The sequence below is a fragment of the Culex quinquefasciatus genome, chromosome 1 (assembly GCF_015732765.1).
Source record: "Culex quinquefasciatus strain JHB chromosome 1, VPISU_Cqui_1.0_pri_paternal, whole genome shotgun sequence".
NCBI lineage: Eukaryota > Metazoa > Arthropoda > Insecta > Diptera > Culicidae > Culex > Culex quinquefasciatus.
In genome coordinates this window covers 29,742,046-29,755,373 of record NC_051861.1, presented here as the reverse complement: position 1 = coordinate 29,755,373, position 13,328 = coordinate 29,742,046, and the positions used below count along the sequence as shown (strand labels likewise).

The 13,328-nt window shown below is 37.8% G+C and overlaps 3 protein-coding genes across 5 annotated transcripts; all 3 read left to right on the top strand.

Moving 5' to 3' along the window:
- The first annotated feature begins 910 nt into the window (after positions 1 to 910).
- Positions 911 to 2,639, top strand: LOC6038046 (zinc finger protein 628). Its single transcript, XM_038249249.1, has 3 exons — positions 911 to 1,131; positions 1,232 to 2,011; positions 2,076 to 2,639. The coding sequence occupies exons 1-3, from the start codon at positions 976 to 978 to the stop codon at positions 2,364 to 2,366; spliced, it is 1,227 nt and encodes a 408-aa protein (XP_038105177.1). The 5' UTR covers positions 911 to 975; the 3' UTR covers positions 2,367 to 2,639.
- A 108-nt stretch (positions 2,640 to 2,747) lies between these two features.
- LOC119765262 (uncharacterized zinc finger protein CG2678-like) lies at positions 2,748 to 8,102 on the top strand. The gene is made up of 3 exons (XM_038248782.1): positions 2,748 to 3,030; positions 7,149 to 7,658; positions 7,717 to 8,102. Exons 1-3 carry the CDS (start codon positions 2,878 to 2,880, stop codon positions 8,035 to 8,037), a joined length of 984 nt encoding a protein of 327 aa, XP_038104710.1. The 5' UTR covers positions 2,748 to 2,877; the 3' UTR covers positions 8,038 to 8,102.
- Positions 8,103 to 8,469: 367 nt separating this feature from the next.
- Positions 8,470 to 12,311, top strand: LOC119765263 (zinc finger and BTB domain-containing protein 14-like). 3 transcript variants are annotated; one of them, XM_038248784.1, is made up of 4 exons: positions 8,470 to 8,689; positions 11,319 to 11,447; positions 11,493 to 11,827; positions 11,888 to 12,030. In XM_038248784.1, exons 1-3 carry the CDS (start codon positions 8,534 to 8,536, stop codon positions 11,658 to 11,660), a joined length of 453 nt encoding a protein of 150 aa, XP_038104712.1. In that variant the 5' UTR covers positions 8,470 to 8,533; the 3' UTR covers positions 11,661 to 11,827; positions 11,888 to 12,030. The 3 variants fall into 3 exon arrangements, with proteins under 3 accessions (XP_038104712.1, XP_038104713.1, XP_038104711.1); XM_038248785.1 differs by having other exon boundaries at positions 8,471 to 8,689; positions 11,499 to 11,827; XM_038248783.1 differs by having other exon boundaries at positions 8,472 to 8,689; positions 11,319 to 11,827; positions 11,888 to 12,311.
- The last annotated feature ends 1,017 nt before the right edge of the window (positions 12,312 to 13,328 follow it).

The following is a 13,328-nucleotide window of genomic DNA, read 5'->3' as shown; positions in this document are numbered from 1 at the left end:
AATCACTCGAAAACTGAACTTCTCAATTAGACCCCCTAAACGCACCTTCATGTATACCTATCGACTCAGAATCGAATTCTGAGCAAATGTCTGTGTGTGTGTGTGTGTGTGTGTGTGTGTGTGTGTGTGTGTGTGTGTGTGTGTGCTTAACCGATTTGGCCCGTTTTGGTCTGATTTGATTCGTCTTGGGGTCCCATAAGTCCCTATTGAAAATTGTGAAGTTTAGTAAAGTACTTCAAAAGTTATGCTAAAAAACGATTTTGACCAAAGTCCGGAAGATTGTAAAAAGGGTGGTTTTTGTAAGAAACCCCAGCATGTTATACATTTTTAGAAAGGTATTTATTTCCAACGCGACCAATACATTGAAGATCTGACAACCCTATCAAAAGTTATTAGCAATTAAGTGTTATTTATGCACTTTTTAGAAGCCGGATCTCAGATATCACGATGAAAACGTTGTCCGGATCTATCATGCAACCCGTCGTTGAACAGGCAATCAAAAGACCTTTCCAACGCGTCCAAAACATTGAAGATCTGACAACCCTATCAAAAGTTATAAGCACTTAAGAGTTATTTATACACTTTTTGGAGGCTAGTTCTCAGATATTTAGATGAAAACGTATTCCAAATATATCATGCGACCTATCTTTGGATAGGTAATTTAAAGACCTTCCCACGAGCGTGTATATTTTGGATAGCATTACCCTTTGAATGAGAGGAACCTAAGGGTGGATTAAGTAACGTTTTAAAAAATAACTCTGGATTTAACTATGGCCAGTTGAGGGTTTATTTGTGTTTGTGTTTACCGACTGACTTCCAAATTTGACGACATTAAAATTTTCAACGGGGAAGCTAAACGTCTCTCAAACCTGTCAAGCTGTCACATTACGCGAGGGATGCGAGGCGTCATTTTAGTGTGTTTTGGTTGAATGAAAAGAGTCACAGCAGCATCAGGCAGGGAGGCAGGGAGTGAAAATGTACAGCGTCAAGCAAAACGGTCCCGCTGGGACGGAAAACGCGGAAAAACAGTGTCGATTGTGCCTCAAACAGTCCCGGGAGTACTACAGCTTGAAGAAACGGTTCGAGGACACTCCGCCCGTGCACGAAGTCATCAAAACGCTGCTTTCTTTCGTAAGTACGGCCTGCTGGCGTTTTTTTTTTCTTGCGTGGGTGGTGCGGGGTCAAATGGGCTCTTAAGGGTTTTTAATTAAAATTATCGACCTATTTCTAGATCGAAGATGAACCAGAACTGCCCCAGCAAATCTGCGTCAGCTGCAGCAAGGAGCTGCTATACTTCAGTCAGGTTAAGGACCGTTGGGTGGCCAATCAGTTCGCTTTGGCACGGCAATTCGCCCGTGGTCTCCCACCGAGGCGAAAGTCTCGCGAGTCGCAATCCTCCAGTATCACGATCCGCCCATGCGTGGTCGTCCTGGACAAAGACATGCCGTCGGGAGCGGACGAGGAAAGTGAAAAAAATGAGTCGTTTGACGTTTCGCATGAAGTGGTCAACGAAGCAGAACCGGATCGTGATTCGGGAGATGATGACCTGATTGAAATTCCGGATGATCCCGAGCCAGAGAAAGAGCGTCAACCAGCGCAAAAAACGCAGCAACCTCCGAAGCCGGTGGACTCCGGCGCGTACAGACGATTCATTCGCTCATGCGTGGACCTGAGATGTTTTGTTTGCACGAGAGGATTCGGGTCGTCCCAGTCTTTCCAGAGACACATGCATCTAGAACACTCTAAAATGTTGCCATATCGATGCACGCAGTGTAAAGGAAAGCAACCGGTGTTCTACACGGTGAACAGTATGAACCAACACTTTGGCGTTCACCACGTCAGTTTCACCAACCGGCGAAATAAGGCCGGCGTTCGGAACTTCTTCACGTGCGGAAAGTGTGGCCAAACGTTCCAAAGCTTGGCGGACAGTAAAAATCACGCCAAAATACACAACCGGTGCAAAATTTGCGGTCTCGGCTTCACGCAGCGATTTTCACTGAAGCGCCATTTGGTAAGAAAACTCTAAAGGAAAAACATTCTAAATTGTGTTCTTATTAACCTTCCTTTCGATACAGCAAAGTCACATTCGCCAGCGCTCCAGTATCGTCTCGACCGTGCCGAGGTATCGGGCATCAAAGGGTCCAGCGGATTCGGCGGAGGGGCAAACGTCGCCGGATGAAATAACGCCAGTGTCGATGGTCACGATGCCCCTCATAATGCCGGATGAATCGATGGACGTGGCCAATCTTTATCCCAGCGTGGACCTCACCGAGCAGCAGCAGCAGTCGGACAATATTAAGATGGAGCCGGCGTTCGATCCGGCAGGGCAACAGCACGACGCACCGGAAACTGAGGACTATTTCTAATTTCTTTTTTTTTTTATCTTTCATCCATCTTTCTTGAAAAGCACACAAAACAATTTGATTTACAAAGTTTTAGGTATAGTTTACGAGAATATTTGTAAGTACTGTTTAAACTGTTTCGAAAGAAAGCATGTTTATATAGCATTTAACTTAAATATTAGATCACACATACCTTACGACTTGATTCATTTTACTTTTTAACCAGCCGCAGCAAAAAAAAAAATGTACAATTTTTAGAAACTTAAAAAAAAACATAAATAAATAAAATCCAATAAATTAAAAATTATTTGTTGATGACCAGCTCACCTCACCTTCCCCCATTATTAAGTACATGTTTCTGGCTGTCATGTCAGAGCTCGACGTTGAATGCCAAACTCCTTGCCCCAGTGTAAAGTCAACGCCCTAGTCGAGTCGATATCGGCCTGACATAGCTTGTTTACCAATCGGGATCGATTGACAGGGCAGAGAATCAAAACAAACCAAGAAAAACGAAAGTTAACCATCACAATCGATTATGGCCCAGCTGCAGCAAAGTGCACTGAAAAGTGAATTAAAAGCCCACAGCCAGTGCCGATTGTGCATGAATTTGGCCGTCGAGTTTTGCAGCTTTACGAACTTCATCGAGGACACGCGAACCGTGCAGGATGTTATCAAAATGCTGCTGGCGGTGAGTAGAATATCTTGCTGTGTTTGGGTTCGTTGTTTACGATTGGATAAGAGGGAGGAACATTTCGAAAAGTTATAATGTTGTTTGTGTTGCAATAAAAAAAAGCAAATTCAATTAATGCAAATTAAATTAATGAAAGCCAAAATTGAAAATTTGGTTTATTGAACCTTTTTGCCTTCCTCACCTTACTGAGGAAAGGCTATAAAGACACTCGAAAAACAAAATTCTTAATTTGACTTCCTAGACCCACCTTCATGTATACCTATCGACTCAGAATCAAATTCTGAGCAAATGTCTGTGTGTGTGGTGGGATGTTGATCAAACAAATTTGCACTGGATTATCTCGGCTTTGGCTTGACCGATTTGGACCGTTTTGGTCTCATTCGATCCGTCTTGGGGTCCCATAAATCGCTATTGAAAATTATAAAGTTTAGTTAAGTACTTCAAAAGCTAAGTTAAAAAAAACGATTAAAACAAAAGTCCGAAAGATTGTAAAAAGGGTGGTTTTTGTAAGAAATCCTGTCATGATATACATTTTTAGAAAGGTATTCGAAAGACCTTTCCAACGAGTTCAAGAGATTGCAGATCTGGCAACCCTATCAAAAGTTATAAGCACTTAAGTGTTATTGATGAACCTTTCATAGGCCGGATCTCAGATATTTTGACAAAAACGTTGTCCGGATCTATCATGCGACCTGTCGTTGCATAGGTAATTAAAAGACCTTTCCAATGAGTTCAAAAGATTGAAGATCTGACAACCCAATCAAAAGTTATAAGCACATAAAAGCCCTGAATTATGAAGATCTGATTACCCAATCTGATGGTATGAATAATGAATCATAGAACACTGAAAAGTCCGCCCTTTTGTATCTATTTTGAATAGCTTTTTGCTCTGAATGAGAGGAAGGCACCAACCACCTAAAGGTGGATTAAGTTACGTTTTTTTAAAAAATCTTGATATGTACTTTGCTAAAAATAATCAAATTGTGAAGGATTTTGTGAAGGTATTACTTACCGATTTTATTATTTATCTAAAACTTTTTTTTCTATATTGAGTTAATGTACAACAGAGTGACAAAAAAACGACATTAGGGATACCCTTCGACTCGATACCTTAGGTAATGTGCCAATTGTGAGTCGCTTAAGTTTATATGGAGAAAAACGTAAAAATGTATGGGGAAAACATCGCTTCAGGATTTTTCTGACAAGTGGCGCAGGACTCGCCCAAAATTATCCAAGTGTAAGATTCTTGTGGGAAATGTAACTCCCTACAACTTTGTCGATTCTGTTTTATTTTTAGTGAAAAGTATTTTCTTATATACTCCCCATAATCCCTTTATAATCTTTCAAGTATTTAACCTTTCTGGGATGCTAAGAAAAACTTACGTCAAAGGTGTTAAGGGGTCTATACTGCCGGTCTACGCATAATTGTCCCATGTTCAAAAAAGGGCAACTGAGAAAAACGCGATTGCAATTTTTCGATCGATTTCTGTGTTTCTACGCATAATTGTCCCGTGGGTCCCTATTCACCCTGGTTATCATTTTATCACCCTTATTTGTAATCCTCTTGCTATACAACATTAAAACAGATAAGATGCTTCGTAAAACTTATGATTTCGTGAAAGAAAATACTTGGTGGGACAATTATGCGTAGAAGTTCAACGATGGGACAAACAGACTTGGTGTTGTTTTCAATGATTTTCCGAACAAAGTACTAGATATTATGTGTTTTTCTGAAAGTATACGTCGAACCAAACTTAAAAATGATAAAAAGTCAGAATCGTCCAAAAATGACATCGGACAATTATGCGTAGAACGGCAGTATATGATCCCGGCCGATTTCTTTTCATCGCTTTGCTAATAACTCATCAGGATCAACTTGGATCTTCTTGCACCCTTGGACAGAGTTGTAGGGAATTGAATTCCCTATAAAAATCTCACAGTTCGACGGTAACATTTCAAAAGACATCTTGTACATTTTGACACTTTCTGGGTTATTGCATATTCTGAAAGTACTCCTAATAAGCTACCTCTCCACCAAAAATGAGCAAAAGTTACTTCAGTAAAGTCTGTTTAATCATGATTTTAAATAAAGTAACATAAACAAAATCTCTGCCATCAGCAGTCTCTGTTTATATAGCCAGAGTTGTTACGAACGGCGCGGATCGCGCGGATGGCGCGTTTCGCGCGGATTTGCTGGCTAATTTTGCTCAGGCGCGGATATCGCGCGGATGGCAATTTTGAAAATGTTTGTTTGTATTTTCTTAGTACGAAACGTCAAAAAATGAAGATAAAGATTATGTAGAATTTTTTTTATATGTTTCTTGTAATTTCTTAACATCTCCGGCTCTGAATATTTAATTTCTTTTGAGTTTTGAGTAATGATTTTTAACCTTATTTATTTTTAATTTTATACTGGATTTATTCAATTTTTAATTTTGTAAATCAAATATAACAAAATTTTCCCGAAGATATAGACATTAGACTGTGCAACAAAAACTATTATTGGGGCTTGTTCTGGTTAAACATTCTTGGCGAAAATAAAAAGATCAGAACATTCCAAATTCAAAGCTTCAGAAATTCAAAAATTCGAAAAAAATTTGTTTTAATAGTTTTTATAATAACAAAAAAAATCAAAATACATATCAATTTTTTTCGAAATTTCTAAAATCGTAATTTAAAAAATTCTTGAATTCCACAATTTTTGAAGTCCTATTTTATTAAGAGATTTTGAAATTATGAGCAGACATTATTTTAAATATCAGAAATTAAATTTCTTTCGGAGTGAAATTTTAGCGAGGATTTTGGATTACAAACTGTATAAAAATTCTTAGATTTTGAATATTTAGACTTTCAAAATTTGAAATTTTATCATATCTGGAGTTTTTTTTAAAAGGTCCAATAAACCAAATTTTCAGTTTTTGCTTTTTGGGTGTTTTTTATTACCCCTGACTCAAGGCGGTTTCAAAAACACCCAAAAAACAAAAACTGGAAATTTGGTTTATTGGACCTTTTCAAAAAAACTCCAGATATTATAATTTTAGATTTTGATTTAATTTCTAGGTTATATTTTTGAAGTTAAATTTTTATGTTTTTAAATATTGTATTTTCTATTTTGAAGATTTTTTTTCATGACCTTTGCCTTGACCGTCTCTTAAGGGTTTTTTTAAATGGATTTATTGCTTTCATTCTTTTGGAGCCGAGTATTTTTTTATCAAATACTTTCTGAATTAGTTTTTCTTCATTAAAAAATAAAATTTCTTAAATGTTGCTCGCGATATTTTTTTATATGGAATGGATTTTGCGCGGTTTCGGGTTTTAGGTCGGCGCGGATTTGGCGCGGATTTTTTTTTTGGACTCTCCCGTAACAACCCTGTATAGCCCTTTCAACCTGTCAAACAAAAGACTACATGAACCTCGTGACGGAAAAAAGCAACATGAACAAAGCGCCATGTACATTCGGCGAAGAAAACCGAATCATAACAAAGCGTCCCCCTCAATGCCAGCAGGGTGATATAAACGTTGGTGATTTCAAAAGAAGTTATGTTTGTTTTTCTCAAATAAAATTACGGAAATAATGTTTTATTGAATTTGGATAATCAAGTATCAATGAAAGCAACGTTTTTCTTCGTTTGTTATCATTAGAACATCTTATTTTGCTTTTATATTGAAATGGGAATTGAAAATGGATGCTCAACATTCAAATGCGTTTTTCTCAAAACGCATGGTTTGTACATGATGCTTTTTGAAATGTTGGCGTCGAGTTGAACAAATTTGGTCGGGAACTGCGCCACCTGCTGCCAAAATCCGCGATTTTCCTCATATAAACTTCAACGATAAAAAAGCGACCCCTTTATCTTATACGATTTGGCTTAAAATTAGCACAAGATACTAATTTTTGCCTAAGAATCCATTTTTTCCAAAATTTTATTTTTTTCTTATCAACCAAATGTACACATATATTCGAATTGTGGGGATCTGTAAAGATCAAATCTGTACAAAATTGCATTCTTGACTCAACTTGGCACAACATGCACGTGTGACAAGATAGCACGACAACGACGAAGTCAAAGTTATTTAATTATGTGAAATGAAAACACACAAAACCATATTTTTAGCTTGAGGACGACCCTTTCCTGCCGCAGCAAATATGCATCGAGTGCAGCAAGGAACTGCTCCACGTGGCGCGAATCAAAGAACTGTGGGCGACCAATCAGTTTGCGCTGGCCCGACAAGCCGCCAGCTTGGCAGCGACTAGTATTGAAAAGTGGCCCGAGGCGGTCAAATTTCCCGATCCGGTCGGGGACCACCAAATGTTTGTTCAAGTTGATGAAAATGTGAGCGAATCTGAACTGTTCGTGGACCGCGCCGACCTGGAGGAAACGCAACTGGGGGACGGTGAAGAGTTGGACCGATCAGCTGAACAGGAAGCCGAGGAAAAGGCTCCTCGAAAGAAAAAGAAAAAGCGGCGGCCGACTTGCAAGAAGGAAATTGGCAAGTTTAGATGCTTCAAATGTAACATCACTTTTGATACCATAGAGCAAAAGAACGAACACGCCAGACAGCATTTCAAGTGTAAATTTTGCGTTGCAAACTTCCTACAGATGAATGATCTACGGAGACATCTGGTGAGTATTTCACGTAACAATGGAATTCTAAATGCTGACTTTTACTTACAATACACAGAGAAAACATACGAATGAAAGACCGTACACGTGTCCGCACTGCACCCAAGCGTTCCAACGTTTGGAGCATGTGAATTCACACGTCAAACAGATACACTCTGGTCCTGGATGCCACTCGTGTACCATGTGTGCGCAGCAGTACTCAACGGAAGAGGACCTGATGGAGCATAGAAATAGCTCCCATCCACTGCCTATTCGACCTAGTGTAAAACAGGAAAAAAGATCAACCAAACCGGGTGCACCCAGCGAGCCACCAATTCGTGCATCATTTATAAAGGAGGAACCAATGGTGGATTTCTCTGCAAATCAAGATAATTACTAAATTATTTAGATGTGTTTTTGTGAGTTTCATAATATCTTTTGAAAATGTGTCATGATTCAAAACTATAAAAAATTGTGTTTTTTTCATCCGATAATCCAACTTTAAAATAAGTAAAAATTGTAATTGGGTCCTAAAATGAAGCTTAGATTGCTGATATTATTGTTTACAGCGGTAAAGCTTTTTTTCTGATTCGATGACCCTTTGTACGACCACAAAGAGTTTAAAATGGATTTTTAAATTAATTTTGAAAAAATTACCTCGCGGTCCTTCTTCCATTTCTGAGCTTTTAATCGTGTTTTTTACCGTTGTGCATAAAAATAGACATAGGGCTTTAGTACCCAATTAAAAAAAAACTACATTTTATATGTCATTATCATTTGACCCTTTTAAAATGTTTGAGTTGAGTTAATTTTCATATCGCCCAGCTCACCCCACACTGCCCCCCACATTGTTTACAAACAAATCAGGTTAGTTTTTGGTCGCGCGCCGTTTCACGATGCTTCGTCGGAAGGAAACTATGCGTCCCCCAACGGAAAACCCCGTCCAGAACCAGTGCCGTTTGTGTTTAAACAACGCCAGTGAGTACTGCAGCCTTGCGAATCGCCTCGAGGACATGCGAACCGTGCAGGAAGTCATCAAAATGTTGCTTTCGGTGAGTGGTTTTTGTTGAATTTTTTGATCTATTTTGGTTTCCCGGTGAAAAAATTGACGGAGACGATGTCGGCTCACAAGGTCGATCAAACTCTTACATGGAATGTCGACCAAATCAACGGTGTGTTTCAATCCACTAGAATTTCAACTCTTTTTAAGTTGGAATTTGCGGTGTTTTAAACAATATTGGTGGTTTCAAATACTATTTGTTACTAATTACACAAGTTCAGCTAAATAAACAATGTTCAGAAAACTGGGACTTATTGGGGCTACATTCTACAGAGCATTTTCAGCTACAGTCATCTCACATGTTTAGAACAGTTTACAGGATCAGCCAATGTTCAAAAAATCATAGAAAATCGATAATTCTGGAGTTTTTTGAAAGGTCAATAAACCAAATTTCCAGTTTTTGCTTTTTGGGTGTTTTTGAAACCGCCTTGAGTCAGGGATATTAAAAAACACCCAAAAAGCAAAAACTGAAAATTTGGTTTATTGGACCTTTTCAAAAAAAAAACTCCAGAATTGAACATAATGATTTGCTTTTTTTCATGTGGAAGCTTTTCTTGCATTTTTCGATTGATGTATAGACCAACTGTATATTTCGACGGTAACATTTCAAAGGGCATCATGTACATTTTGACACTTTCTGGGCTATTGCATATTCTGAAAGTACTCCTAATAAGCTACCTCTACACCAAAAATGAGGAAAAGTTACTTCAGTAAAGTCTGTTTAATCATGATTTAAATAAAGAAACATAAACAAAATCTCTGCCATAAGCAGTCCCTGTTTATATAGCCCTGTCAACCTGACGAAAAAAAAGCATTATGAAAAAAGTGCCATGTACACTCGGTGAAGAAAACGAATCATAACAAAGCGCCCCCTTCAATGACAGCAGGGTGATATAGACGTTGGTGATTTCATAAGCAGTTATGTTTGTTTTTCTCAAATAAAATTACGGAAATAATGTTTCATTGAATTTGGATGATCAAGTATCAATAAAAGCAACGTTTTTCAACATTTGTTATCATTAGAACATCTTATTTTGCTTTTATATTAAAATGTGAATTGAAAATGGATGCTCAACATTCAAATGCGATTTTCTCAAAAAGGATGGTGTGTACATGGTGCTTTTGAAATGTTAGCATCGATTTTTCGTTTTATATGGCAAACTTTGCACCAAATTCTCCACCCTTGCAAATCATAAAAATTAAAATCAAATTATTCGCTCTACAGCATTGCCTTGGCGTTCTCGATTACGAGATTCCTACTCGAAACTAGGTGTCCGAAGGCTTGACGGCTTTCTAAAATATTTCTATGACCGGCCCTTAAGGCTGTTCATGAAGTATTAAATAAATTGAATTATTGTCTGAATTTAAAAAAAATAAGCCTGAGATCAAATTTAAACATACTGCAAGAAATTGTTCATGTTTAAATTTAATTCTTATAATTTTTATATTGATATTATTAAACTGAAAAAATTGTGCAGGAAAACAAAAATATCTATTTCGTAAAATTGTTAAATTTATGAAAAAACTTCGATTGTTATCTGAAAATTTACAAAAAAAAGATTAAATGTTATTTTTTTCAGTTTTGACTGTTTTTAACATAAATTTGAAGTTTTTTTTCTATTTTCTTTTTTTTTAAGAAATTAATAAGCAAAACTAATGTATTTTTCCAGAAGAACTTTTTAGTGATAATGTTTTTTTTAAAAAAAAGCTTAAAAATCAAATTATTCATGCCGAAAATAGATCACTGGAAATATTTTTAAAATATTGAAAAATGTATCAAAAACTTGCAACGATTATTGAAATTTGAATGTTTTTTTTTTTTTTATAAAAAATATATCAAGGTATTTAATTGCAATCGTCAAAAACAATATCTATACAGTTTTAAACAAGCAAAAGTTAAAATAAGTCAAACAAACATTTTTTTTAAATAGCTTAAAAATCGAATTATTCATACTGAAAATAGATCGCTGGAAATATTTTTAAAATAATGAAAAATGCATCAAAAACTTGCAATGACCATTGAAATTTTAATGTTTTTTTTATAAAAAAAAATATATCAAGGCATTTAATTGCAATCGTCAAAACAATATTTTTACAATTTTAAACAAGCAAAAATCAAAATAAGTAAAATAAACTAAATTTTGAATGTTTTTCATTTTTTAAATCAAGATATATGAATCATATTTGCAACACTAGTTCTTTTATGTATTTGCTTTAAAAAAAAACTCGATCATAAGAAAATTGAAAAATTGTTTACTTTTTCAACTTTTATCAAATATTAATTCCGGCCCGCCACTGCTTCAGAAAAATCAGATTTGGCCCGCAGGGCCAAAAGGTTGGGCACCCCTGCTTTAGAACAGTTTCAAATAGGGGAGTGTGTCTTAAATAGTTTTTTTTCCGCTGTAGTTTGAGGTGTGCAATTTTGTATCCAGCTTTTTAAGCAAAAATGGCGTTCGAATGGTGGAAACGTTGACCTTAGATGTGGGTGTTCCGAATATGTGGGATGACTGTACCTATATTTGGTAATCCGTCTTACTGAGTTGACCAAAATATTGATCAAAAAGCCAATATCGCTGTCCTGAATTTGCCCCAGTGTACGGTATATCAAAACATTGTTCTAGATCGAGGACGACCCCGGCCTGCCGCAGCAGATTTGTGCGAGTTGTAGCAAGGAGCTACTACACATGGCACGGCTCAAGGACTGCTGGGTGGCCAATCAATTCACCCTTGCTCGGCAAGCTTCCAAGATGGTATCCGAAGAAAGTAAAGATAGTGAAGGGACTAATATGGTCCAGTTCCAGGCGGACGAACAAGCCGAAGAGGAAATGTATCTTGAGGTTGATGAAAACGTGAGCGATTCGGAGCTGTTCTTCGCCAAGGCTGAGTTTGGAGAATTTTCAGTTGAAGAACCTGGTGATAGGACTGATAAAACAGAGACAAATAACGACACCAAGAAAAAATGAAAGAAACAAGTATGTCAAAAAAATGTGGAGAGTTCAAGTTCAGATGTCACAAGTGCCGTCTCAGCTTTCCGACTCTCAAATTGAAAAACGAACACCTTAAACTGCATAACAAGTGTGAAGTTTGCGGGGCCACTTTCATGGCAAAAAACGATCTTCGAAGGCACATGGTTTGTTGCAATCGTTCTTACATTACGCTTAAAAAATTAACAAAATATTTAAATTTTTAGAGAATACACAACGGCGAGCGGCCGCACGGATGTCCGCACTGTTACCAGCGCTTTTCCCGGATGAGTCACCTCAAAGACCACATAAAAAAGCACGACAACCTGCAGTCCCATGCTTGCCTGCTTTGTACGAAAAATTTCCCCGCACTCCAGGAGCTGCTACAGCACAAGCTGGAAGCGCACTCGAACATGCGGCGAACACAGCGCCAGAAAGCCACCAAAGTGGAACGATTGCCATTCGAGGGGGCCAGCAGCGGCGGGACCTTTATTCGACAGCCGACAGGGAGTGATGTGCGACGATCGGTTGTTGTGAAGGAAGAGCAGGTGGATGAGGATTACGAGTTAATTATAGATTGAACATGACATGAGTGAATTCTGTGCGTCGTAGTGATGAATAAAAGCTGTAAATTTATATTGCATTGAAAAATCTAAAATCAAATTATTCGCTCTACAGCATTGCCTTGGCGTTCTCGATTGCGAGATTTCTACTCGAAACTAGGTGTTCGAAGGCTTGATTGTTAAGGCAATTGCAAACCTCTTTTACACCTTAGCTTCCATCCATTCGAACTGACGACCTTTGGATTGTTAGTCCAACTGCCTACCAGCGACTCCACCGAGGCAGGACCCAGGGATTTGACTCCTACACCTGGACTGAGCTAACAACTTAACCCTTTAGGTTAGACCGGGACCAACATTTACTTCCCCGTCCGACGGAAGGCGTGGTCAGACAAATCTCGTCTCGAAAAATGCCACCGGGACCGTTCCCGGTAATATTATTGCATTGCTATATCATAATTTGAAAACTAGTTAATTATAAAAAAACAGAGCAAGAAATGTAAAAAATAACAAACACGTTTTGTTTGGCTGACCGGCTGAGGATTGTCCTGAAGATTGGTTGAATTTGGTTGCCGAAGTCCCGAGTTATAATTACAAATGTTTACGGTAGTCGGACTTGTACGTATGTCAAACGCGTTCTGACATGAAATCCCTTTGGCCAGTTGTCGTACTTACAGCAATTTCCAGGGTGTGTCAAATAGCACGAGAAGATTGAAGATTTTTATATGAAAAGTGACATTAATGCACGGAGTTTTTTCGGTTTTGTTGAATATTTCAGGATTTCAATCGAAATTTGGATGGTCAAAAATTGAAGCAAGGCTGCACAAAAAAGCGTTTTTAACTCAATTAGCACAACCCCAGTCACGGCGTTCTAGCAAAATTCTTACAGAATTCTAGCAAAGCGAAATTATTCTTCCTAGAAAGCTGTCATCATCCTGCCAGTTCTTTGCCAGAATTCTCAAAGAATTCTAGCTCAAATGCAATAACCGGTTCTAGCAGAGGTCGGCGAAATCAATCGGTTCTGTAAGAATCGTGCTAGAATGCTGCTAGAACGAACTGACAGCCAATTCTGTTAGAATTCTGTTAGAATCTTGATAGAATTAACTGG

Bases quoted from the DNA above. Each gene is read 5' to 3' on its own strand.
- LOC6038046 (XM_038249249.1), top strand. From the start codon at position 976: ATGTACAGCGTCAAGCAAAACGGTCCCGCTGGGACGGAAAACGCGGAA. The intron at 1,132-1,231 runs GTAAGTACGGCC...ACCTATTTCTAG, and splicing joins TCAAAACGCTGCTTTCTTTC to ATCGAAGATGAACCAGAACT. The intron at 2,012-2,075 runs GTAAGAAAACTC...CTTTCGATACAG, and splicing joins TTTCACTGAAGCGCCATTTG to CAAAGTCACATTCGCCAGCG.
- LOC119765262 (XM_038248782.1), top strand. From the start codon at position 2,878: ATGGCCCAGCTGCAGCAAAGTGCACTGAAAAGTGAATTAAAAGCCCAC. The intron at 3,031-7,148 runs GTGAGTAGAATA...CCATATTTTTAG, and splicing joins TTATCAAAATGCTGCTGGCG to CTTGAGGACGACCCTTTCCT. The intron at 7,659-7,716 runs GTGAGTATTTCA...TACAATACACAG, and splicing joins ATGATCTACGGAGACATCTG to AGAAAACATACGAATGAAAG.
- LOC119765263 (XM_038248783.1), top strand. From the start codon at position 11,657: ATGAAAGAAACAAGTATGTCAAAAAAATGTGGAGAGTTCAAGTTCAGA. The intron at 11,828-11,887 runs GTTTGTTGCAAT...TTAAATTTTTAG, and splicing joins ACGATCTTCGAAGGCACATG to AGAATACACAACGGCGAGCG.